Genomic DNA, 27,629 nt, shown 5'->3' on the forward strand with positions numbered 1-27,629 from the left:
ACTGGAATAAACTTGGAAATGGTCTCTGAGTTCCAAATAAGGATGCATCCAATTGACACCTTGATTTTATCCCTGTGCAACCCTAAACAGAGGGCCCAGTTAAAATGAGCTATTCTCCTGACCCATAGAGATTGTGACATTACACATTTGTTTAAGCGTCTAAGGTTGTGGTAATTTGTCCTGCAACAATAGAAAACTAGCATATTGTATGAATGTATTCAGGTCTTCTCTATACTGAATAAGATAACAAAACACAGAAGAAAATTGAATGTAGAGACTCGTTGTATTATTGTAACGACCATCCATAATGCCAGATAATTGAATTTTTATGTTAATAAAAAAGCCTCATTATTCCTGCTGATAACCTTAATAAAATATACATTTACAAACCTAAGCACACAAAACATGATAATATTAACACAAAACCTCTTTGTCTATTTTCGGTTCTGAGGGATTTCTTTTCCCTTTCTAGAACAAAAAGACTTCATTATTTGAAAATCACTGGCTTGACTAATAAGTACTTTTTAAAAAGACTGCATTTTGGTTGTTTTAAGAATGTAACTTTTGGCAGGGAACAGAAAAGTGGGATTGTGTGAGGCTAATTTATAGTCAGCACATTGTTTTTAAATATATGTTTGTCTTTAATTGTTCCCTCATTACTAAGTAATACATATATGTGAGGAATCCAGTCACTACTTTTGAGTCAGACAGATGAGTTTTGCAGTAGTGATGGTTTTTAAAATAGTAATTTAAAACTTTTAAATCATGTAGTATTTCAAACATCAGAAAGTACAGAAAATGACATAACTAATACCCATACATTCAATCATCTAGATGTTAATAGATGTTAACATTTTGCCTATTGCTTCAAGTTTTGTATAAAAAAGTGCAAGTCCTGCTACAACTCTGCTTCATCTTTTTTCCTGTCTCTCCTCCTATTCTTCCTTCCCCAGAGGTAAATTCTAGCCAGAAATTGGTGTATATTATTCTCATGAATTTTTACAAATTTTTTCATTATGTATGCATTTTTGAATAATATAGAGAATTGTTTTATGCTTTAAAATTTAAATTATTGGTATCATACTAAAGGTAATTTAATTCTTTCACTCAAAGTTAAATTTTCAAGATAAATGATAGGTAATGTCCCATGGCATGAATAAAACAGTTGATTTTTTAAAACAGAGTTGATCACCATTTTTCTGCTGACAAGCAGTGAAGTTGTTTCCCCATTTTTGTATCATAAATAATACTGTCATGAATATCCTTGTTCATGTATTTATGTGACCCCATTTGAACATTTCTCTAGAATAGAATGTAGGAAGTTGTTGGGTTGTATCTTTAACTTTACCAGGAGTTGCCAAACTGCTTTCCAAAGCATTTCTTTTAGCCTAGTCCCACTCACAAAGTCCCACTCCTTTTCCCTTCTTTTTACCCAATACTTGTTGCCATAGTTCGGCTTTGTTCTTCAGCCACCCCGTCATGTTCGACTCTTTGTGACACCATGGACGGCCAGGCCTCCCTGTCCCTTGCCATCTCCCGGAGTCTGCTCAAACTCATGTCTGTTGAGTCGGTGATGCCATCCAACCATCTCTTCCTCTGTCATCCCATAGTCCTGCTGATGCTAGCTAACTGGATGGAGGGTGAAGGCGTGTGACTTCTTGTGGATTTCATTTGTATTCCCCTAACTGCTAAGGCTGAGTCTATTCTCTATGTTTGTTATGGCTTCAGGTTTCCCTTCTACTAACTGCCTGTACAGTCTTTGTTCAATAATGGGAGGGGAGTGTTTTATTCTCATTGATTTATAGGAGTTCTTTATAGCATATGGACAATTCTTTTTTGTATAGCTCCCCCTAGTCCACTAGTCCATAACTGTAATTTTCTATGGAGTCTGTTGTTAAACAGATGTTACTAAGACCATTTTAGTATGATTTTGCTTCCCAGGTGGCACTAGTGGCAAAGAACCCACCTGCCCATTCAGGAGACGTAAGAGATGTGGGTTCGATCCCTGGGTCAGGAAGATCCCGCAGAGGAGGAAATGGCAACCCACGCCAGTATTCTGGCCTGGAAAATCCCGTGGACAGAGAAGACTGGCAGGCTACAGTCCATGGAGTCACAGAGAGTCGGACATGACTAAGTGTCTGAGCACAATATGATCAGACTAATCACTTTTCCTTTTATTGCTTGGGCTTATTATGTTTTGTCTAAAAGCACTTCCTCTAGTCATATATTATAAAGGTATTCTTTTATTTTCTTTCAGAAGTTAGAAGGTTTTAATACTCATTTTGATTAAAATGGAATTAACTTATGGATTAATTTTGGAAGGAATTTGCTTTTATTAGCATATTGTTTATCATCCATGTAAACAATATATTTTTCCATTTATTAGAATGTTCTTTAACCTGTTTCAACAAACTCTTGTAATTTCCCCCTCAAGGTTCTTGTATATATTTAGTAAGATAAATGACTCACAATTTTATGTCTATCATAAATTGTATCTGTTTTTAAGCACTGCTACTCTTTATACCTATTTATGTATAATTCATTGAGTGTTTCTTTGTATAGAAAGTTTTCTACTGAGCTTAGTTTCTGCAAATACACTATATATATTTATCAGTGTATTTCCTGTTTTTTATTATTAGCAAAATGAAGTATCAGAGAGATTAACTTGAGGATTGTATATGAATAATTCTACAACCTGGATTTTAACTCAGTTTTACCTAATTCTTTACCTTTTGCTAAAAGCCTTTCCTTTTAAATCAGCTAATATTTCTCTGATGTATGTCACCTTGTTTTGCAGTGTCTTTTTATAGTAAAAACAAAAATCTCATGGTAGAGTCTCTACATGAAAAAAGCATTTATTTCACCGAGTAGAAGTTCTTTCATGTCAATTAGCTGATTCATCTGGATAGACACATTTATGGAAGAGAATAAGTGTGTAAAAGAAATGTTTCTCTGGCAGTTATCTTTAAATCAACTCTTAAGGAAAACACCTGTTCTAATTGCCAGTGTGTTCTTTCTCTTGCTCACTACTTCACTTGTGCTAAGAGGGTTAGTCCTCCCATCAAGACAGACAGCTTCTAGAGATAAGGCCCAGAGGTCCAAGTGCAGGGCAGGTGCTCCAGTTAAAAATGAGGATGTAGATGAACTTTCTAATACATTGTAAGTTTTTTTTTTTAATTGAGATATAATTGACATAACTTTATATGGTGCCTCAGATGGTTAAGAATCCGCCTGCAATGTGGGAGACCTGGGTCTGATGCCTGGGTTGGGAAGATCCCCTGGAGAAGGGAATAGCTACCCACTCCAGTATACTTGCCTGGATATTTCCATGGACAGAAGAGTCTGGCAGGCTACAGTTCATGGGGTTGCAAAGAATTGGACATGACTGAATGACTTTCACTCACTCACTACATTAATTTCAGGTGTATAGCATAATGATTCAATATTTGTATATATTGTGAATTGATAACCACAAGAAGTCTAAGTGAATGCTAAGTGAACTAAGTCAAAGATAAATACTGTATGTTTCACTTATATGTGAAATATTAAGAAAAAAGGAAACAAAACCTAAGTTCATAGATACAGAGAACAGATTAGACTGGCAGTTGTCAGAGGTGGGGCGTTAACATCCCTTACTTACATAATTACAAATATTTTTTTCTTAGCAATTTTCAAATAGTATTGTTGTTGTTCAGTCACTAAGTCATGTCCAACCCTTTGTGACCACATGGACTATAGCACGCCAAGTTTCCCTGTTGCTCACTATCTCCCGGAATTTGCTCAAATTTATGTCCACTGAGTCATATAGTATACAATACAGTATTATGAACTATAGTCACCATGCCATAATGACATGTCTATGACTTACTAATTTTATAACTGGAAATTTGTAACTTTGACTCCCTTCACCCATTTTGCCCACCCTGTAACTCCCCACCTCTGACAACTGCCAGTCTAATCTGTTCTCTGTATCTATGAACTTAGGTTTTGTTTCCTTTTTTTTTTTTTTAAGATGCACATATAAGTGAAACATACAGTATTTATCTTTGACTTATTTCACTTAGAATAATGATGCAGTAAACATGGAGGTACATATATCTTTTCAAGTCAAGAGGTTTCATTTTCCTCGGATAAATACCCAGAAGTGGGATTGTGGCGTCATATGCTAGTTCTACTTTTAATTTTTTGAGGAACCTTCATACTATTTCCTATAGTGGTTGCACCAATTTATATTCCCACCAGCAGTGCACTAGAGTTCCCTATTCTCCACATCTTTGCAATCACTCTTGATTTTTTCATCTTTTTATGACAGCCAATGGAAACAGGTGTGATGCATTATCTCATTGTGGTTTTAATTTGGATTGCCCTCATAATTAGGGATGTTGAGCATCTTTTCATGTACCTCTTGGCCATTTTTCTTTTAAGGGAATCTCTACTCAGGACTTCTGCCCATTATTTTTCCATTGGATTGTTTGTTTTTTTTCCTGTTGACTTGCATGAGTTCTTCATATATTTTAGATATTTACCCCTTATCAGATACATGATTTGTAAATTATTTGTAAATCAGTTTTTGTCATTCAATATGTTGCTTTTCATTTTGTTGGTGGTTTCCTTTGCTATTCAGAAGCTTTTTAATTTAAAGTAGTCCCACTTGTTTATTGTTTTATATTTGTTGCCTTTGCTTTTAGTGTCAAATCTAAACAGTCCCAGAAAGACCCATGTTAAAAAGCTTACTGCCTATGTTTTCTTCTGGAAGTTTTATGGTAACACTTTCAAAGTTTTGATTGTTTAATTTTCTTCTCTTTCATTTGTCACCCATACTTATTCATCTAGAGAGATCTACCTAAAATCTAGTTTTTCTCCTAGTGCAAGAAGGAAGAGATAGGCTAGAAGGGAGAAACCTATAGTGGGATTCAAGCTCAAACCCATTCTTTCTCTAATGTGTTCTGTTGGGTACTTTCACTTCCAACACCGAGGCCAGATCCTGCTTTTCTAAGGCTTCTATCTGGTCTCTTCTCATAACTGGACACTTCCTCTTAGGATTGTAACAGTTTAGTTTTTAGGAGTGGTTCTGGATGGTCTTGTGAGTCCCAGAGCTCAGTTGTGGATGTCTGGGACTCTTTGTAACTCTGCTTCTGTGCTAGGGCAGCCTGATGCTGTGGCTTAGGTGAACATCCATTCAGGACTTTATGGGAACACAAGAATTGATAGTGGAACATGAGCAATTATTATCTCTGTTCTTCCCTTTTTTAAAAAAAGAAAATGATACAAGTATCTCATAGTAGGCATGAAATAAATAGCCGTTGATTGCAGTTTGTAAAATAGGGCAAGGAAAGAAAGATGGACTGAGATTTATTTGCATTGTGGGAGGAAGAAAGGGACGGTATCTCTATCTTTGAAGAAAAAAGTGGACAGTTAGTTTTAGTTTACAGATATGTTCTGACTATTGCTTCAGGCCCTATTATGATTAAAAGAGCCATTGCATTCATTAAAAAAGTATGTATTGAACACATTTTACATACCACACACTGTTCTAGGCACTGATGATGAACAAAACTTGAAGATGCCCACTCCCCTGATGCATATGTTCTCATGCACGTGGGTGGAGACAGACAGGAGATTTTTTAAAAAATGAACAAGGTATTCATTTTTCAGATTGAAGTAAAGACTCCAAAGGAAATAAGTGAGGTAATGTGATAAAGATTTGTGAGCAGAGTGTGGTAGACAGGCACGGCTATGAAGCTCAGTCTGCTAGGCTAGCCATGTAATTTAGGTTCAAGAATGGGTCAGAAATATGACTTGACTTGTTTTAAATTTCCAGATAAACAGATATAGAGGGAATAAGGCTGCAGGAGAGTGGACACAATTTCCAGAACTGGGGGCTTATGGCCCTTCTTCTCCAATTATGTGTGCCCCAAGAAACAAACTTATACTCCTCCTCTAAGGCTCCGAGTTTGTGCTACTCAAGCTTAATGTCTGAGTTCTGGGCTTTTACATTGGGATTGTGCCAGCTCTGGGACAATCTGCATCTCTCTGCAAGGCCCCGGATGTCTGTCTGTGGCCAAGATTACTGTAAAGCATCAGGAAGTGTCTTTCTAAAGGGGTGATATTCATGCCAAGGCTGAAGAATAACAAGGAGGCAGATCATAGCACTGCAGCGAAAGGCACAACCAGTACAAAAGCCTTGAAGCATGAAGAACTTGGTGTGATAAGTGACAAACGGGAACAGGAGAGTGAGCTGGGGAGTTGGGGGAGTATCAGATATGATGGTAGAGGTTGGCCACGGCCACATTGGGAGTCCTTTACACCATGATAGGAATTGGATTTTCTTCTAAGAACATGGAATGCCACTGTTTTAACCCAAGGTCTATGAGTTTGTATAGGAAGAAAGTTATAACTGTATGATAATAAAAAAGTCACATTATTTCAATGAGACTATAGACAACAAGCCATGCTAGTTTAAATAATGTCTGTGTTGGTGTTACAGGCAGAAATGATAGGTATTTCTATTTATTGCTATTATTGCAATGATCTCAAAATGTCATTTATGATAATTACATTAATTATAAATTACAGTAGTTATTAGCACTTATAATATATCTTGTTACTTTACACATTAATAAAGGTGCCAGTGAACTACAGCCTGTGGACAAAATCCAGGTTGCCACCTAGTTTTGTAAATGAAACTTATTGGAATATAGCCATGCCCATTCATTTATGTATCACAGTTGCAACAGAAAATTTCTTCCCTTGCAATGCTTAAAATACTTAATAACTGGCTCTTGATGGAAAAAGTTTGCTGATAACTATACTGAAAAAGTAGCATATATATTACTATGATACAATTCAAAAACTTGGATAACTGTTGGTTTCTTTGCAAGCTTCTGTATTTTATTTTATGCATTTAAAAATGTTATTTGTAGAAGTGATCCATAGGCTTCACTAGACTTCCAAAACATCCTTGACCGGGGGCAAAAAGAAAAGATTCTTTAAATCTCTGTCCTACAGGATCTCAGGCCAGGGAACCTAATGGCCTGAACTGCGTTTCCTCTGTCTGAGCTTCTCTTCCCGCTTCTTCATCTGACAGATTTTTCATATTTCTAGTACCCAGTACCCAAGCTGCCTCTTCTTTATGAATGATGTATTGAGTCCTTACCCAGTGCCAGACAGATCCTCTATTAGCACTGTCTAATTTAATCCCGTGACAACACCATACGGTCTAGGTGTGACGATCTTCCTTGTAGCAGTGAGGGGGGCTCGGAGGAGCTGTCATGCCCATGTATTAATTGACCGGATGTTCACTGAGCACCTGCTATGTGCCAGGCTCTGTGCCAAATGCCCAGGTGACAAAGCTGTCAGTAGTGATGCTGAGGTTTGGACCGGTCCCATCTGATACCAGTGTTAGGGTGGCTGACATCACAGCAGGTTGTGTTTGAGATGCCAGACACCACACTGTCTCTTTGAAACCAGCAGCAAGCTCAGTTACCCTTCTTTTTCTGGTGTTTCCATCCCACTTTGTTCAGAAGCTCTCCTCTCCACCATGAAGGTTTGCGTCTCGTTCTCACTCCATAGTCTGTTGTCTGCATTGGCTTTGACCCTTCTTTTTCTGGTGTTTCCATCCCACTTTGTTCAGAAGCTCTCCTCTCCACCATGAAGGTTTGCGTCTCGTTCTCACTCCATAGTCTGTTGTCTGCATTGGCTTTGCCTAGAATAGGCCACAGAGTCTGTATTTTCCTAGCTGTGGCAGCATCCTTGGGCTTCCCTGGTGGCTCAGTGGTAAAGCATCTGCCTGCCAGTGCAGGAAATGGGGGTTTGATCCCTGGGTCGGGAAGATCCCTGGAGAAGGAAATGGCAACCCACTCCAGTATTCTTGCCTGGGAAATTGCATGGACAGAGGAGCCTGGGGCTACAATCCGTGGGGTCACAAAGGAGTCAGACATGATTTACGTGACCAAAGAAAAATAAGCAGCATCTTTAGTGATGCCTGTCAATGTCACTGGAATGACCCTTTAAAATCTTTTCTTTTCTGTTTTTTTTTTTTTAACAAGCATGAGCTTCTTTCCTATAAGTGCAGCTCTCTTCTCCAGCACTTTGTGGATTTCTGAGACCACTGAGATTTGCCCTTCACAATCCAGGTTTAAACATTTACACATGCCATCTGATTGGGGGTTATGTTAAAATTGATAGCAGGAGGGGCTGGCAATGAAGTCTCTATCTCAAATAGATAGAAAAAAAGGACCGTAGGGGAGGCCTGGTCTACATGGTTTACCCTAGCTTGTGCAAATCTTTCTGTCCAAAACCATGGAGATTGCTTTCTCCCCTAGAAAGGTAACCAATGTTCATTAGCTGGGGTGGGCAAATACAATATCAGCCATTTTAAAAAATTTCTTTTCTTTTTTTCACATGTTGTAAGTGAAGAGCATTGTTACCCAATTGTTACCGGATCTACCTGGACATCAGCATTTTATCAGTTTATACAGACATAATATATTCCATCAATTTGGACTCATAATGCAATACTATTATGCAACCTACATTTTTTATGTGCTAACTAAAAATCAGTGCAGGAGGTTGCATATTAGAAAAGAGTTTTTTGGGGTCTTAAGATTGCAAAACACAGGTTTGGGGTAAACACGAAAGAATATTCCAAGGAAGAGAGTCAGGGTCTTTTAAAGACAAAAAGCCACAAGGCTGTTAAAAGTTGCCTGGTGAGGACTTCCCTGGTGGCGCCGTGTATAAGACTCCATACCTGCCCGTGAAGGGGACAGAGGTTTGATCCCTGGTTCAGGAGGAATCCACTCGCCACGGAGCAACTAAGCCTGTATATTACAACTACTGAAACCTGTTCGCTATAGGGCCTGCACGCCACAACTACTGAAGCCCGTGTGCCTAAAGCCTGTGTTTCGCAGCAAGAGAATTCACTGCAATGAGAAGCCCGTTCATTGCAACTACAGAGTAGCCCCCACTCTGCACAACTAGAGAAAGACCCCACTCACAGCAATGAAGACCCAGCACAGCAAAAAAAAAAAAAAATTGCCTGGGGAGAATTGTCATCGACTCACCTGAATCAGAGAATATTTGTCCTTATGGAACCTCAGGTTGTTTTAGGATAGGGTTCCAAAAAGTAGGTAGACCGTCACAAGTAATTTTAGGGTAAGGGTTGAGGGTGGATGAGGCCTGTGGACTTCTTTGTATGATAGTAATAATAATGGTGATGATAATAATAACAAAGATAAAAGAAAACCACCTTTTGATGGCCAGGCAGGATCATTCCAGTGCTCTCTGTTGGTGAAGTTTAACATTCTCCTAGATGGCCAAAGAGAAATGGTTGCATGGTCCAACTCCAGTACACAGCTGGGCCAAGAATGTTGGATTTTGGGTTGAGAGACAGTAAATGAATAACTAAAGTATCTGGGCTTGCTTTTAGTTGTTTTCTCTCTGTTATAAATGATGCCTCGGTGGACATCTTTCATAAAATGTTTGCCTTTCTGATGTTTCCAAAGGAAAAAACTTGATAGAATTTGATTTTTATTTTTAAGGCTTTTACTAAACATTATATCACCCGTGAAAAATGTATCTCTGTTCACTGTCCTTCAAGTCATGTGTAGGAGGAAAGGCACAGATTTTTGTCACAGAACTTATTACTTACTAGTGTTTCAGTTCTTGGGTCTCTCTATTGGATTGTTAACTTGGAGACTGGAGATGTTCCTGCCAGGAGTCCTGTGGTTGGAATCCGGGGTCTAATGTAGTGAGTCCCAAGCCCTGCAGAGATGGAAGCAGCTGTGTATTGCTGCAACCCTTCACCACCTTGCCCAATCTCCTTAACTTACTCTCCATTCTAATTCACTGCTGCTGACAGATTTATTTCTCTGAAACATGCCCTTGGTCATAATGTTCAAAAGCCTTAAATGTTTTCTTTTTGTTTATTGTATTGAGATGTTGCTAGTGCTTAACCCACTGTCTGTTTTACCAAAATTATCCCCCTCACCTTCCATGCTCAAGGGGACTGACTACTCTGACTTCAAGGTTGACTCACTGTCTACATAGTGACCTTTCATTACTTCTTAACAGATCGGACTCAATCAGTTCTTCCACTAGGATGTTAGAGGGACAGAGACATGGATGGGGTTCTAGCCTGAGCTTTCGGTCCCAGGGCCCGGACACCAGGCAAAGGTCGATGTGCCTCACTCTTGCCATATGAAATTGGCTGAGAAAGCAAGCATCTTCCCTGGCTTTCTAACACGTGCCTCTTTCCAAGCAACAGTGAAATCTAATAGTGCCTGTTCCTTTAAGATAAGCATGTTCTTTTCCAGAAAACATTGTTCTTTGTCTTCTACAAGCAGTTGATGAAAACGAAAAGGGGGACAGGCATTCTCCTCTGGCTCCTCCCCTGGGCTCACTACATCCCATAGATTCCCTGGGTTCCTGAGGACTGTCTCCCAGCTTTTCTCCACTCCTTTTACCCAGATCTTAGTAGAAAGAGAACAAAGCGTTCTGATGGAACAGGTCCTCCCCTCTCTCTGTGTTTACACAGCACAGATAGGTAATTAGCCAAAAATTCCTTATCACCTGTCTTGTCTATCTTCTTTTGCTTTGGGGAATTGTGTGAATGGTACATGGGTGTTATGAAAAATAAATTGATTAAAGAAAGACAATAACTGAGAATAGAATCTAGTTAGTGGCATGAAAAAAGAGCAGAAAGAAGTCAAATCCAGATCCTTCCATCCATGGGTGATGATGAACAGCTAAAGCTATATGGGGCTGGGGCATGGGACTGGGAAGGAACGTGGTCCTTGATGGTAAGGACCCCAGGGAAGTCTGCAATATTAGTTATGGGAAATGTGCATTTAGAAGAGTTTGCTACCCTTTTTCCCTTATTCTTTTTCCCCTCACTTCACCTCTCAGCCTTTTTCTCCTGGCCTTTGGGGGTTCAGATTTATTTTTAGGGTATTTCTATCCTCCTCCTCAAATGTTAGACCTGTAGTCCTCTGTCTAGAGGCATTGCTCTGTAACCTAGCAACCAGCATGTCATATGTGGTCCTCAGTTATTTCCCTCAGCCCAAAGATTTGAAGATCACGCAAATGGACACATAAAGGATAGAAAGGATCAGGTTTACAGTGAAAAATCAGTCTCTGTGATGACTGAGTAATGGATGCAAAGAACAGCATTATTTCCTAGTATTATTTCCAAAGCAAGGACCCCATCACATCAGGAGAAAGAGAGTGACAGAGAGAGGCAGAACGAGGAGGAGGAGAGGCAGAACCAGAGAAAAGGTCCTGGAGTCGCCTGGACTTGCGGGGTCTGGTTATGAGTGCCCCCTCCCCCTCTGACCTCCTGCTTTCCTTTCTCAGTCACAGGAAGGGGGTAGAATTTGGAATTTTTGACCAGGGAATAATTCTTAATATTGCCTGGCTACATAGAAAGTTGGCCTACTGAGATAAACAAATTTCAGAAGGAAAAATATGACAACAGTGACATTTTCCTGAGGAATCTTATTATCCGATCCACGCAGAGGCCGAGTTGCTGAGCTGGTTCTGTGAAGCAGCACAAAGACATCCTATGGAGATGCTTGTGAATGTCGGGGGCTAGGACAGCCTGCCGCTGCCGGGTGGCAGACTGTGACGGCGGGGCTCAGCAGCTTTCACTGGGCCCCTTGTCATTCTTCCCGTACATTGTGTGCTGTCATTTTAGGACATTCTCTGCAGAAAAGTTCTTTCTGCTGCTCTCTCTTCTTCATTTTTGAGCAGCTGCCATTAGTCTTGTTTGCCTTACTTTATTACCTTGAAATTCGGAACACTGACTCTAAATGTGCTGCATGGTCTTATGAATTAGACCGGGATGATTCTAAACTTTACTGTGCACCAGAATTATTTGCAAGCACAGTGAAAATGTAGCCGCTGAGGCCCCTGAATGCATGGCTTGGCGGGCTGGGGAGTCCCAGAAATCTGCATTTTAATACTCACGGTGATTCTAAAAGCAGTGGTATGAAGATCCCATGAGAATCAGGGATTAAAGACTGATTTCCCAGAGAGGGGCATGGGACAGTTTCTTGGCTCTGTGAGTTGATGAATACATTCTTTAGTTTTGCAGAATCCCCCTCTCTGTTTGGAGGGAGGGAGTTCACTTTGTTGTTGTTGTTGTTGTTCCTTCCCCCACATGCTTTTCTTTAAAGTGCGTATCTTTTTAAAATTTTATTTATTTATTTTAAAAAATTTAAAATTTAATTTTTTTTTCTTTGGCCACACCACAAAGCATGTGGGATCTTAGTTCCCCGACAAAAGATCAAACTTACAATCCCTGCATTGGAAGTGCAAAGTCTTCTTTTTTTTTTTTCTTAATCCCTAGACCATCAGGGAAGCACTCCCCTCCGCCCCGTCCCCCACCCCACCACACACACACACACATGCTTTTATAAGTCATTTAATAATGTCCTTGTCTGGCCTGAGAAAGGTGCCTCTATTGAATGCTGCTGGATTGATCCTGTTGAAATCTTACCAAAGGTAAGATTTCCAAAGATTACCAAATCTTTGCTTACCAAAGGTCACTGACATAACCTGTTGATCAGACAAAGCTGGCTAGAGTATTACTCACTTCACTAAGGAAGAATGAATCCGTGCAAACTGGGGCAGCGTATCGGCAGATGGAGGTGAATTGGTCAGGGTAAACTGGAGGAAATGGACAGGAGGTAGAGGGAGGCAGCCAATGGGCAGGGTAAGTAAGTCAAATCACACACACACACACACACACACACACACACACACACACACACACACCCCGCTGGCTGAATGCTTGGAGGACTGCAGCAAAGAAGTCCCTTCTGGAACAGACGTAGAGGCCCAAGAGTGTGATACAAGAGCGAGTACCAGGTCCTCAGCCTTTGATTGGAGCATGCTGTGTGCCAGACCTCCCCTCAGCCGTGCTGACCTGCTGATGGAATGAATAGGCGTGTGGTTGATAGCATTTGTAATTCCGCTGGATACGTGCTGCTGACTTCCTGAAGCCTGAGACTCAGGGTCACCTAGATGGCACTATTATTTTTACTGGCTGGATCACATATAGAGACTAGCTCAAAACAAATAAGCATATGCAGCAGTGTGCTTTTCGGATGTTATTTTTGCACTTAATAATAAACAGCTAACTTTTTTCATAAGCGTTTGCAAGGTGCCGTTCTCTGTCCTAAGTACTTTAAATGGATTATTTCAGTTAATCCTCAGAACAGCCTTAGGAGACGGGCACTATCCTTATTTTAACAAACAAGCTGACCCAGAGGGCAGCCATGTCACTTGTACTGGATTCCAGGTAAGAAGTCAGATGTGGGTCTAGTTCAGACTGTCCTAGCTGGAAACCCAACTCTTCAGTGATGCTCTACACTGCCTGGATAAAACTTATGAAATAAGAGTAAGTCCAAGCCTTTTCCTGTGTTTACATCCCAAGTCCGACTTCTTTGGAGAGCAAAAGGCGTCATCCTCAGTCAGAGTGGCACGAGAGGTGGCATCCAGGGGATTTTCTTGATGGAAAAGTCTCTGAAGCAGATGTCTACCATTGGCTCTTTCTTTGAGTTTGCTACCCTTCTGTTGGGACCTTAAAGTTTTTAATGCATGTATTTGTGGCTTTTCTGTTTTGTTTTTTTTTTGTTGTTGTTGTTTATCTATTGTTCCAAAATACTAAATGCTGATTAAAAAATGCATTTTGGGGAAAAGGAAGAGACAGGAAGCAAATCAGCTGCCGATAAAGAATGTAGCAGTCCCATTTTGAATGAATTCTAGGCCAGGCACAGCTCGTAAGACACATCTGGTTCTTGCTGCGTTCTCTAAGCAATGCCTTGTTCTTCCCATTTTAGATTGGAGTGGTTGAATAGCTTGCCCTGAGTGTACAAGGTGGTGCGGGTCAGATGGAATTTGCACCCAGCCCTGCCTGTCAGTGGTTTTGACACGGCTTTTGTTTTAAATAAACAATCCTCAAGACCCTTTCTTCAAAGAGCTCATTCTTGGATCCCAGAAAGTCAGGAGTCTGTGTCGAAGGCGTCAACATGGAGGTCAATTGCTTGAGGCCACCCCAGCCATGCGTCCACCCAGTGCCTCATGTCCAAGACGTCCTGGAGAACACCTGGGAATCTGCAGAGCATTTGTTAATACCACACTTACTTCTTTGCTCTCATACATGGCAATCAGATGATGAGCTCACCCCTCTAACGATGAATGCAAGGTCTAAGTTGTTTACCTTTTCCAGAGGGAGCACAGCCTCTGATGTCATCTGCCCCCCACCCTGAGGTGTTTGAGTCCCCCCTCCCCCTCCTTGATGTTGGGCAAATAACTTATCCTCTTGGAAGCTTTGGTTTCTTATCTTTAAAATGAACATAAGATTATTATGATGGTTAAATAACCATTCCAACAAAACCCCAAATCCCTCACCCCAGTGCCTTTCAGTAAATGTTAATTTATTGCTTTTATTAGGAATGCTTCATCACCACTCCTAATTTTCACGAGGAAAGATTATTGCTAAATCCTCCTGGCCTCTATATACCCTCTTTTCCTGCTTGATTTGTTACTTGGGAAGAATAAACTAGGCCCCCTTTTCCTCTTGGGAAGGAACCTGCCTTTAGTCTTAACCTCAACAGGTATGCTAATCTGAGGGTTTAGTTAGCTGTCTGCTGGTTATCATTCCCAGCCTTGTGTTCCACTTGTGTTCCATAATCACTAATAAAGGAGATATTTTAGGCTTTCACCTTCTGACTTCTTTATTTCTTGATTCATATAAAACGTGAGCAGGAAAGACATAGCTATCTATTTGGCTTCCTTAATTATTCTATAATTAGTATTTGTGGTTTTCCTCTCCATTTCTCTTAGAGGCATAGAATTTTAGAGTTGAAAGATTTTTTTAAAAAGACTGAAATTCATTTTACCATCTCATACCTGAACCGGGCTGCCCAGTGGTCATTCAACCCTTGCCTACACACTTCCAGTAATGAAGACCTTGCTCTCTCAAGAGGTGGCCCAGGGTGTCTGGCTGGAGATGCTCTAAATTGGGCTGAAATTGCCCGAAGAAGGTTTGGATCCAGCAGTGTGAAGCTTTCAGGCCTACCTGAACTCAGTGTAAAATGTTCAGATTAGGATTTCTTTGGGAGAAAGTATTGGCTTGAGGCCTGCTCACTTTCAGATAATTGTTCTAGAAAATTCATTTTCCAATAAGTCGTCAGAATTGACTGAGGGCGAGAGTGAGTGTTTTGTGTTTATGGCATCTCATTCTGAGAAATTTGCTACTACTCCAATGTTCCTGCTGCATCCTGAGCAAATTCTAGCTTGTGGCTTGTTGGAAATAGTGCAGGAGACTGACCCACAAGGAACTTTATTAACCTCCTGGCTCAGTGCTCCAGGGTGGGGGATGCGGTGATATGACTCCCAGAAGGTCAACTCCTGAAAGCTGAGCATGGTGCATACTCTGGTGGCAGAAGAAAAAACTGCCAGTGAAATTCTTTCCATTCCAAAGGTGCCAAGTGAAAGCTTCAGAACACTCACTTCCAATACACTTGCTGAGTGGAGATGGACCAATTTGGAATCTGCTCTTATATGCTGTTTGTTCTTAACTTCAAGGCAACGTTCAAAAGACACCAGAAAATGTTAAGAAACCAGAAACCAGATTCCTTCTTAACTTTTTTTCCCAAAAAAAGAAAACAACTTTATTGAGATAATTCACGTACCAAAAATTCACCTGTTAAAGTGTTCAATTTGTTGTTGCTGTTCAGTCACTCAGTCGTGTCCGACTCTGCAACCGCATGGACTGCAGCACGCCAGGCCTCCCTGTCCTTCACCATCTCCCGGAGCTTGCTCAAACTCATGTCCATTGAGTCAGTGATGCCGTCCAACCATCTCATCCTCTGTCGTCCCCTTGTCCTCCTGCCTTCAATCTTTCCCAGCATCAGGGGCTTTCCCAGTGAGTCAGCGTTTCATATCAGGTGGCCTAAGTATTGGAGCTTCAGTATCAGTCCTTCCAATCAATATTGAAGGTTGATTTCCTTTAGAATTGACTGGTTTGATCTCCTTGCTCTCCAAGGGACTCTCAAGAGTCTTCTCCAGCATCATAGCTCAAAGGCATCAGTTCTTCGGTGCTCAGCCTTTTTTATTGTCCAGCTCTCACAGCCCTACATGACTACTGGAAAAACCATAGCTTTGACTATATGGACCTTTGTAGGCAAAGTAATGTATCTGCTTTTTAATATGCTGTCTAGGTTTGTCATTGTTTTTCTTCCAAGGAGCAAGTGTCTTTTAATTTCATGGCTGCAGTCACCATCTGCAGTGATTTTGAAGCCCAAGAAGTTAAGTCTCTCACTGTTTCCATTGTTTCCCCATCTATTTGCCATAAAGTGATGGGACTGGATGCCATAATCTTTGTTGTTTGAATACTGAGTTTTAAGCCAACTTTTTCACTCTCCTCTTTCATCTTCATCAAGAGGCTCTTTGATTCATTGGCTTTTAATTCTTTAATTTGTTGGATTTTACTATATTCACAGATTTCTAAAATCATCACCACCATCAATTTTGGAGCATTTTCATCACCCCTGAAAAAAAATTCCTGCACCAGTTAACACTTACTCCCAAATCCTCCTCTATCAGCCCTTTGAAACCACTAATCTGCTTCCTTGTCTCTATAGATATACCTCTTTTGACAAATGGAATCATAAAATATATAGCTTTTGCATCTCAATTCTTTCACTTAATGTTTTCAAGATTATGTGGTAACATGAATCAATACTTTGTTTCTTTTAATGGCTTAGTAATATTCCATTGAATGGATTTACCACATTTTGTTTATTCAGTCATCTGCTGATGGATATTCAGGTTGTTTATACTTTGAATAAAATTTCTCTGAACATTCAGGTACAAGTTTTTGTATGGTTATATAGTTTGGGTTCTCTTGGGTGTATATGTAGGAATGATTTTGCTGGATCATACTCCTTTTAATAATCTTTTAAAATTGCTTATTTTGATTGCTATCCTTGTGTCCCATATTTCTATTCTCTGGGTTCATATTCACTTCCTCTGTAGTGTATGCTGTCCATGATGATATAAAGAAACAGAACAGAAATAGACTCACAAACATCAAAAGCAAACTTATGGTTACCGTAGGGGAAAGGGAGAAGTGGAGGGGTAAAATAGGAGTTTAGGATTAACATGTATACATTACTACATATAAATTGATAATCAGCAAGGACCTACTATGTAGCACAAGGAACTCTATACAATATTCTGTAATAACATATATAGGAAAAGAATCAGAAAAAGAAAGGATATATGCCTGGGGAATCCCAGGGACGGGGGAGCCTTATAGGCTGCTGTCTATGGGGTCACACAGAGTCTGACACGACTGAAGCGACTTAGCAGCAGCAGCATGCATATATATAACTGAATCACTTTGCTATACACCTGAAACTATCACAACACTATAAGTCAGCTGTACTCCAAAATAAAATAAAAATTAAAAAGAAAAGAATTGAAGGGGAAAATCAAGTTACTACATCTGGGATCCAGTTTAAAATTCTTTGTATTAAGAATTAAAAATTATTTAAGTGAGAATAGACCGAATCATATGAATGCTTATATTAATATGTAGAGTCTCTGCTAGGTGATATTTGCCTTTGTGGTCTTCTTTCCCAAGCTTCCACTTGAGGATTTACAGTGTTTTGTTTTTTTATTTTCTTTTCCAGAATAGAAATGAAATAAAAAATGGCACTATCCTTCGATTAACCACATCTCCGGTAAGTTGATGCTTGTTTGTGGTTCTGTGATTTGCAGTTTGTTATATGTGATTATAGAATATTAATTTTTCAAGGTGACTCATGTGAAACAAAAGATTTTTAGAGTATTCCCCTATTCTGGAGTAGCAGGAATGCCCCCCTTCGATTTCCTGGCACAGAAAAGGAAGTTTTTGTTCCAGGTTATGTGCAAGTAAATTCACTTTAAAGTTTGAATTTTGTAGTCATATCAACAATTCTCATAATATAGATAGGATAACTCTACCCTGTGAATCGGTTTTACCTACCTACCCACAGATCCACCTAAGACTGTCTGAACAAACAAAGGGAACAAAACTAGAGACAGCCTGTTAAACTTCCCTTGAAAGTCAAACTTATATGCAGAGTACATCATGAGAAACGCTGGGTTGGAGGAAGCACAAGCTGGAATCAAGATTGCCCGGAGAAATATCAATAACCTCAGATATGCAGATGACACCACCCTTATGGCCTTATGACAGAAAGGGAAGAAGAACTAAAGAGCCTCTTGATGAAAGTGAAAGAGGAGAGTGAAAAAGTTGGCTTAAAACTCAACATTCAGAAAACTAAGATCATGGCATCCGGTCTCATCACTTCATGGCAAATAGATGGAGAATCAGTGGAAACAGTGGCTGACTTTATTTTTTTGGGCTCCAAAATCACTGCAGATGGTGATTGCAGCCGTGAAATTAAAAGACACTTACTCCTTGGAAGGAAAGTATGACCAACCTAGATAGCATATTAAAAAGCTGAGACATTACTTTGCCAACAAAAGTCCGTCTAATCAAGGCTATGGTTTTTCCAGTGGTCATGTGTGGATGTGAAAGTTGGACTATAAAGAAAGCTGAGCGCCGAAGAATTGATGCTTTTGAGGTGTGATGTTGGAGAAGACTCTTGAGAGTCCCTTGGACTGCAAGGAGATCCAACCAGTCCATCCTAAAGGAGATCAGTCCTGGGTGTTCATTGGAAGGACTGATGTTGAAGCTGAAACTCCAGTACTTTGGCCACCTGATGGGAACAGTTGATTCATTTGAAAAGACCCTGATGCTGGGAAAGATTGAGGGCAGGAGGAGAAGGGGACAACAGAGGATGAGATAGCTGGATGGCATCACCGACTCCATGGACATGGGTTTGGGTAAACTCCGGGTGTTGGTGATGGACAGAGAGGCCTGGCGTGCTGCGGTTCATGGGGTCGCAAAGAGTCAGATACGACTGAGTGACTGAACTGAACTGAATTGAAAGTCAAAAGGTGTGTCTATCTGTGTATGAAAGAGTGAAAATGTTTAAGCATTTCCTAAGATTTGGTCAGTTATTGTGACAATTCATCAAATATAGCTTAAGAAATATTTGCTGCTCATGTTGTTTCACTGACAGTTGATTCTAGAAAAAAACCCTTTCAAGTTTTCCAAATAAAAACTGCTAAACAAAATGCTACAGTGTATTTAGATTACTGTAGCCAACTGTATTGTTTAACTTGATCTTTCTTACTTGCTTATAGAGACTTTGGGTAGTAACATTAGCATATTTAAGCTATGTTTTTTTCACAGTACATTTTATCACTTTCCTAAAAAATAATCTGCACAAAATACACCAAGTGTTACTATTTTCACTCTGCATATGTGATGAAAACTGTGTCTAGCTCTCATTTTCAGTTTCCACTGAAGCCATGTGCTAGGCTAAAAATAAACTTAAAAAATTGGGAAAAGCATCTGGCTAAAATTAAATTGTGGGTACTGTAACCACCACAAATTCTTCTTGTTGAAAATTACATTAGAGAGGCTTACAAACACCTAAACATTTTACCCAGTAACATCTGAAGCCTGAACACAGTGATGGGCTCAATAGAATGTGCTGCTGGAGTTGGCTAAACTGGCTTTCAGTACCTTCTTTCCCACTTAAGGGAAATTATCATTCACACTCATTTTTCAGTGGCTCTGTGTTGAGCCAAGACATTTTTGTCTGCCTTAGCACTGACCTTACTTCAGTCAGCATGAATTCATGTTAATTTGACCTTTAGAGACCATGGTTTCATTTGGGTTTTACAAAATGTTCCTATATATCCTGTTGAAATTATTCATCTGGTTGATGGGCAGAAAGAGTATACCTTACTTTTTTTTCATCTCAGAATTAGAAAAGCACCAGTTTTGTTTTTTTTTTTTAATAATCTGGGCCTTGGCTTCATGAACAAAATTTCTGCAGTGCCAAACTACTCCTTGCAAGAAGGTTAGGTGTTTGTCAGGGTGAAGTTTCTCAGCATCCAGAAAGCCAAAGTGCTGACACTGTGGTGTGACTTGGCCTCACTGGGGACACTGGAGCTTATGCCCTGCATGTGCCCAACACAGTGAAGGGAGACATGCAAAAACTCTACAATAGAGTCCCCCTGCAAGAGACTGTTTACATTTTCCAGAGAATAGTGGTCCCCAAAGTTGAATCATTGGTAGAACTTTAAAAATGCTGATGTCTGGGCCTTTAAAGAGAAGCTGAATAATGATATCTAAGAATAGGGTCCAGACACCTGCAGTTTAAGTAATAAGCACTTTATGGTTTGACTGTAGCCATGGAGTCTAGAATTGGGAATTACTCTATAAGCAAGACATATTGGATCTTTAAACTTTGTTTGTTGCTGGTAGATTTTCTTTTTAAAGATTTTGTGTTTGACTGAAAAAATATGGGTCAGCATATGCTAACTCTTTCACTTCTCATATACACAATAAAAATATATTTTTGAAAACTGTCTCTATTGAATTTGCAAGAAGGTGTTAGAGTGCCATAAAGGAACCAGCAAATGGTGTTGTGCTACTTTTACAAGTTTTTGCATCTACCTCAGCTGAACTCTCTCTGTAGCCACAGTACTCACACTTGCCCACACTCATAGACACATGCATGCACACACTCTTGTTTTAGGTAATGTGCAGCTCATGTCCACTCTATCAGTGGCATTTTTCTTAACGGATTTATCCTCAGTCTTACTCCATTATAAAACTATTCTTTCTGGATTATTCCTGACAAAAGAGGGCATTAATAAGTGAAGATTAAAAAAAACTGCATAGTTATTCTTTTAAAAGCCCAACACTTGGCATATGGTCTTCCTCTATGTTGCATATCTTCAGACAATCTCTATACTGACCATCTTAAATATATATCTTTTTTAGATGTCATATCCTTATCCATCTCCCCAGTAGTATGAAAGTATAGCCGTGAACCCACCCTGGAAATGTGTGTAAATATGCGTGAGTTTTTGAGCATTTAAAGGTTTGAAGACCTTCAGATTATGCTGCTAAGTAGTACTTCCTTATATCTGTCATGATAATATTAATAATAGCTATGGAAATCTAACCTGAGTTCACATGTTGCATGAAGCATGTTTTACAAAAATTTTGGCTAATGTTCCTGTTATTAATAGAAGAAGCCTAGGTTTCCAGACCATTGTTTTCACATTCCTGAAATTTTTGTTTTGGAAGGTTTTTATAGTAAATAGATTTGTAGTTTTGGAGTATGGAAAGCCATCCTAAGTTCTAAGTAGGACACAAAGCTCAGAAATTACAAAGAAAAAGATTAATAAATTTGATTACCAAAAATAAAAACAATACCACAGAACTTTCATGTTTGGGAAAAATTCCAGAAACAAAGTAAAAAAATAGCAAATTAAGAAAAACTATTGGCAATGTAAGTAATGAACAGAGGGTTAATTCCTCAATTTGCAGGATCCCTTGTGAATAAATAAACTGCCCCCAAAATAGATGGTCCATAACCTATATACAAAAATGATCTCTTTCTCTCTGTCTATAAATCTATATATTTATCTGTCTTATCTTGCCAGGCAGGATCTATATAGACTTATATATGGCTATATAGCTATAGCTGTGAAAGAAGAAACTCAATCTTCCTCTCAAAAAAGAGATGAAAATTCACACTTCTTGATAATCAAGGCATGAGGCAAAGATGCTGTGGGGTCAAGAGTATAAATTGGTACAGCCTTTTTTGAGGGCAATTTAGCTGTATTCACCCAAGCTTAAAATGCATGTGTCTTTGTTCTGACAATTTTACAGCTAGGAATTTATTCAATAGATAGTCTCACAAAAGCACTGTAGGATACGCACACACACACACACACACACACAGACACACACACCAAACACATCCATCAGGGCTGTATGCATCATTGCTTTCAATAATCAAAAGCTGGAACCTATTAACTGTCTATCAGTTGGGACTAGTTCAATTCATTAGGTGATAACCGTATGATAGAATACTGTGTAGATGTGAAAAGGAATGTGGCATGTGCTGCCTCAGAGGCACCTCAAAAATTTATTAAGTCCAAAGCAGGTTGCAGAACATGATGTGTAGAGTCATCCCTCTGATGCACAGAGAAAATAGGTATATGTCAATAAAATAATAGAAATGGTTCTCAAGGAATATCACAAGAAACTGTTAGCATTATACTAACTCTATTTTTCACTTTATAACTTCTGATAATATTTACATATTTCTGTACCATGTCCTGCTGTTATTTTATTTTATTTTGGCTGCACCCTGTAGCATGTGGGATCTTCCCTGATCAGGCATCAAACCTGTTCCTCTTGTGGTGGTAGCACAGACTCAGCCACTGGACAACCAGGGAAGTCCCTGTTGATGTTATTTTTAATTAAGGAAATCTGCAAACAAGTTTCATAATGTCACTACAGTATACAAGAGATGAATCATAACATTCCGTGCTAAAACCATCCCAGTATTCCAAACGATCAGATTTTTAAGAGCCCTTTTATATGTGACCTGAGCTCTTCTTGCCTCTTATCGCTCATTTTGGCCCATGTGGACAAATTAAATAAAATTGCTTATCAAGTATCTGCTGTTGCTTTGTCAGCTTTAAGCGCAACCCTGCCTTCTGCCCTCTTTCATTTGGGGAACTGATATTCTAAGCATCTGGGTTAGAGAGCCTGTTGCACTGATTTGGGGGGGCCAGTTGCTGTGACCAAAAGAAAAACAGTGTTATCTCAGTTACTCTGTGGATTCAGGTTGTCAGAGATTCTTAACAGTAAGACTGTTAATGATTTTTTTGAGCCAATTTCTCCTGAGCTGAGAAACCTAAAACAAATGGTAGGATGTCTTAAGTTCCGTTTCTTGTCATCGCCCTATGAGCTTCACACAGGGAGAAGCCAGTGGAAGCTTTCAGGCAGAGGAGGGACAGGATCACTCTGGGTGCTGCCCCGGAACATGTAGCGAGTGTCAAGGGGACAGGTTAGGAGGCAGGGCAGTGGTGCCATTGGAGACGAGACTGATGTGCAAAAGAAAGGCGGACGCAGTAGGGGCAGAACGCCTGAGAAGGTGAGAGGGCAACGCTCTAGAGCCGGGGATGAGGGGATGATTGACCTTGGGTAGGAAACAGTGGTCAGGTGCAGAGAATCAGAAAGAAGCAGAGCATGAGCATAGAGGCCCTGGGGCCATGTCCTTGCGAACAGGAAGCTGAAGGAACTCTGTGCTTTTTGAAATAGGAAGATGCAGAAATTCCTGGCTGATTATTTTGATTTCCTCGATAAAATGTGAGGCAAGATCACCAGTGTGAGGGAAGCAGGAAATGAGGGAGTTTAAGGAAAGAAGAAAAGGTGTGAAAGAGTCATTTTGGGGGGAGCTTCCCAGGTGGCCCTAGTGGTGAAGAACCCACCTACCATTGCAGGAGACTAAGAGACACGCCTTCAATCCCTGGGTTGGCAAGATCCTTTGGAGGAGGGCGTGGCAACCCACTGCAGTATTCTTGCCTGGAGAATCCCGTGGACAGAGGAGCCTGGCGGGCTACAGTCCATGGGGTCACAAAGAGTCAGACACGACTGATGACTTAGCATGCAGGCAGCAGACATTCCAGGAAAACTTGGTTGGATTGCTGGGCAATATTGAGTGCACATTTGAAAATATCTGTGAAACTTGTGAACCTATAGACGTTTTTGATTACTTCTTAATTGATATCATGGACCCAGAGCCATTCAGAAATTCCTTGGGAAAAGCTTTAATTAGGACCTTAAAGAACAGAGGTGGTAAATACTTTGCACACAACTACTGTGTATACCTATTCTGTGTCCACTGGTGATCCCTCAGAGGCTGTTTGCCTCTGAGCTTGGGCCCAGAACTTTCTCATCCCAGGACATTAGGCAGCCACACTGTGCTATTTGAGTGACTCAAGATGAAACTTGTTTTCTATCCTAGGACAATGCCGGAAAATAATACTTACTCTCTGATACAATCACCCACACAGCTATTAGAGTCTTTCTCAGTTGTTCTAACTGCTTGGAAAATCAGAACTGAGGCTATTTTATTTTCTAATAATATAAAATTTCCCCCAAATATAAAGATATTGCAGACTCATGGAAAATTTGAAAAGTGAAGCTTGCAACAAAAAATTATGCAGAACATTACAATTCATAAATAACAGTGGGCTATATCTTGATTTGTTTCCTTGGGTCATGTTTATGCAAATATGTGTGCATTTATATATTCATTGCTTCTAGTGTTTGAATATAAAAGCTATTTTAAGAGCTCCAAAGGTACCACACATTTGTCTAGATGTTTAAATTCATCCTATCAGTCAGGGAAAATCATCACCACCCAGGATTCCTCCAGCTCTGCTGCTTCTGCTTATGACCTCCTTAGGCCACCTGGCCCAGTCTGTTTGCCTGTCCTCACCTCCTTACACGCTCCCCTTTGCCCTCCAACCCCAGGCACACTGGCCTCTTTCTGTCCCTCCAGACATCCCAGGCCTGTTCCTTCTGTTTTTCCTTTGCACCAACTGTTCCTGCTGCCCAACATACCTCCTTGAGGCCCCTCCCCAATGTGGCTGAGTTTTTGTCGATTAGACCCCTGTATCAATGTCGCTTTCTTAGGCTGCTTGTCCCTGAAAACCACATAATGTGAAGACATGTTATTATTTAGACATTCAGATCCTCCAGTATATTTCTGTCCTGCATGTAGAAGCCAGGTGCCAATGCCTTAAAAATGAGAACTCTAATTCTAGGCAAAGCTGCTAATTTGGTTTGAAATTATTTTTTGTATTTTTGTTTGCTTGTTTAATTACTTTGTTTTAAATTCATGCTGTAAATAACTAATGCACATGAAACACATGTTGAAAAGTGGAATTTACAAGCCCTGTTTTGTTGTGCTGGAAGATTTTCAGTAACCCAGCAAGATTATTTGGGTGTTTAATGACACTTTTGAACATTTTGTGTAGGCAGTTATTACTCAGAGTATTGACTGAACGGCTGAACATGCTGTATAAATTTGTACAATTGCTTAATTAAGCAAATAGCTTTTTGTCATTTGTAGATAATAATTTTACTTAAAAAGTAAACACCCTCCCCCTTTTCCCCTCCACACTGCCATACCCACTCCATTTCCGGAGTTTTACTGTTCTTGGGCTCTTGCTTCTCCTGAAGATGGGAATGTGGGTCCTGTCAAAGAAAGGCAACTGATTTTCATTGTGAAATTGACAAGCATTGCCTGAAGGTGAAGTCATTATGGTTGGAAACCTCCCTTGGTTTGTAATACTTAACTAAACTTGTGCATTTGGCCTTTGTTTCTTCCTTTCTCAATGAGGTGGTGATTTTTTTTTTTTTTTTGATCTGTGGTACTTTCCTCTGTGAACACTCTTTGGTTTTTTTTGTTTGTTTGTTTTTGTTTTTTAACACTCTTTGTTTTGTTTTTCTCTCTGGTGAGGCTCAAAACGCCCAGCAGCTCCATGAGCGAATCCAGTCATCAAGTATGGATGCCAAGCTGGAGGCCCTGAAGGACTTGGCCAGCCTCTCCCGGGATGTCACATTTGCCCAGGAGTTTATAAATCTGGATGGCATCTCTCTCCTCACACAGATGGTGGAAAGTGGCACCGAGTAAGCACCTTTTATCTAGACTTCATTCTGGGTATACTTTCCTTGTTCTTAGAATTTCTAGTTTTAAATACCAGAAATTGTCTAGGCTCAGGAAAAAAAATGGCATTTGAGATAGTGTGTGGGGTGTGGTTTTGTAATTTAAGGATCGCTATGTTCTCCACCCACCAACTAGTCAGTATCTAACACAGTCTGAAATTTCAGATTTAGAAGGAGAAATATTAGGTCATTATCTCTAAGGGCCTTTCCAACACAAATTGTAGTTCTTTAAGATATAAATCCCTCACATCCTTAGCTTATCTGCAAAAAGAATTTTCTTCCCCTGACTCCATTTTTAAAGAAAGTTAGAATACCTCCTTAGATTTCAGAGTCTTAAATCAGGTCTAAATAGCATCCCTAAAGTAATTTTTTTTTTTTTACTTTAACATTTGACTAATGAAATACATGTATTTAGTTATTTACCATTAAGTACAATAAACATTGGGCTTCTCAGGTGGTGCTAACAGTAAAGAACCCGTCTGCCAATGCAAGAGATGTAAAGAGACATGGGTTTGATCCCTGGGTCGAGAAGATCCCCTGGAGGAGGGCACGGCAACCCTCTTCAGTATTCTTGCCTAGAGAATCCCCTGTACAGAGGAGCCTGGTGGGTTACAGTCCATAGGAGGCAAACAGTCGGACACAGCTGAAGCGACTTAGCATGTATGCACAATAAGCATTTATTAGGTACCCACCATGTACAAAAAATTAGAAGTCAGGAAAATTTTACAAGATGTGAATCTTGCCATCCAAAACTATTTAGAGGCAGAATTCAGTTGAGGTGCAATTCCTCCTGAGGGCTGGGAGTCTAGAGGTTGGACCAGTTACATCTCATGGAACCTTACAGGAGGGTGTTAGTGAATGGGCTTTAAGGAGTTTGAGTTCTATCCTGAGCAAGGAATGGGCATTTCTGATTGGGGAGTTCATCTTCTTAGGGAAAGGTTTGATTCTGTGGTGTGATTGTGGCATCTAAGGAGCTGCTAGATGGACCTAGCTTTTAGATGTGCAGACAGATCATTCCCTTGACCACAGAATGACAGCTTAGGGTCCACAGGAAACTGCTTATTTCTACATGGTCAGGTGCTACTGGTAAAGACTAGTAGAGCATGCCAGTTAGACCTTGTGGGGATGCTGAGCCAGCCAACTAGATAGTAATATGCCGAATGAATAGTGTGCAGAGCTGGGGTAGGTATTTGTTAGGAAAAGAATAAATATCACTGAGAACTGGGGTTTAAACCTGGGTCATTTAAATCTCTCTTCAGTATGTGGTGATTTAAAGAATGACCTGATGACTGTATATGGTAGAAACCTGTCTCAGCCCACTCCCTTCCTTCCTTCCTTTCTTCCTTCTGTCTCCTCCTACACTTGGCATTGTTTAGCCTCTGCTATTGGCTAATAAAAGACTATTTTTTTCTATTTCAAAGAGCATGTTTTATAACAATAGAAATATCTCCTATGTTAGAATGTTCTCCACAGTTTGGAGTTGGGGGGTCTTACTTCACAGACAAGTAGAGAAAACATCTAGGAGTGAATAATGGGGTGGAGAAGTTTAATCCAAGAGGACTGGGAAGCAGGATTGAGTGATCTGGAAAGGGTCAGTTGTAGACAGTGTTATCTATTTTCTTGTTGTTGCTGTTCGGCTGCTCATTCGTGTCTGACTCTTTGTGACCTCATGGACTGCAGCATGCCAGGCTTCCCTATCCTTCCCTGTCCTTCAAGTCTCCCAGAGCTTGCTCAAACCCATGTCCATTGAGTCAGTGATGCATCCAACCATCTCCTTATCTATTTTTTTTTAATGATGACTAAAACTTGGCTTATTAAATTTTTGGTAAACTTGGACTTGGAGTAGGACAGGGAGTCTCAAATTCTGGGTGTTATCAAAATCCAAAGTGGTTACTATAAATTGGAGTTGGTGCTTGAAGCAGCAACTTGCAGGGAAGTTGAATAAGTTTAGCCA

General features: G+C 40.0%; 1 protein-coding gene across 4 annotated transcripts in view; it reads left to right on the forward strand.

The window, feature by feature from the left end:
- The window catches only part of ELMO1 (engulfment and cell motility 1), a 559,777-nt gene that overhangs the window by 153,467 nt on the left and 378,681 nt on the right, over nucleotides 1-27,629 (forward strand). For all 4 annotated transcript variants that reach the window (XM_043463190.1, XM_043463189.1, XM_043463192.1 and 1 more), the window contains 2 exons: nucleotides 17,703-17,753; nucleotides 25,470-25,639. In XM_043463190.1, coding sequence (XP_043319125.1) covers nucleotides 17,703-17,753; nucleotides 25,470-25,639 — 221 coding nt within the window. The remainder of the gene's footprint in view (nucleotides 1-17,702; nucleotides 17,754-25,469; nucleotides 25,640-27,629) is intronic.

The sequence above is a fragment of the Cervus canadensis genome, chromosome 3 (assembly GCF_019320065.1).
Source record: "Cervus canadensis isolate Bull #8, Minnesota chromosome 3, ASM1932006v1, whole genome shotgun sequence".
In the NCBI taxonomy this organism is placed as follows: Eukaryota; Metazoa; Chordata; class Mammalia; order Artiodactyla; family Cervidae; genus Cervus; species Cervus canadensis.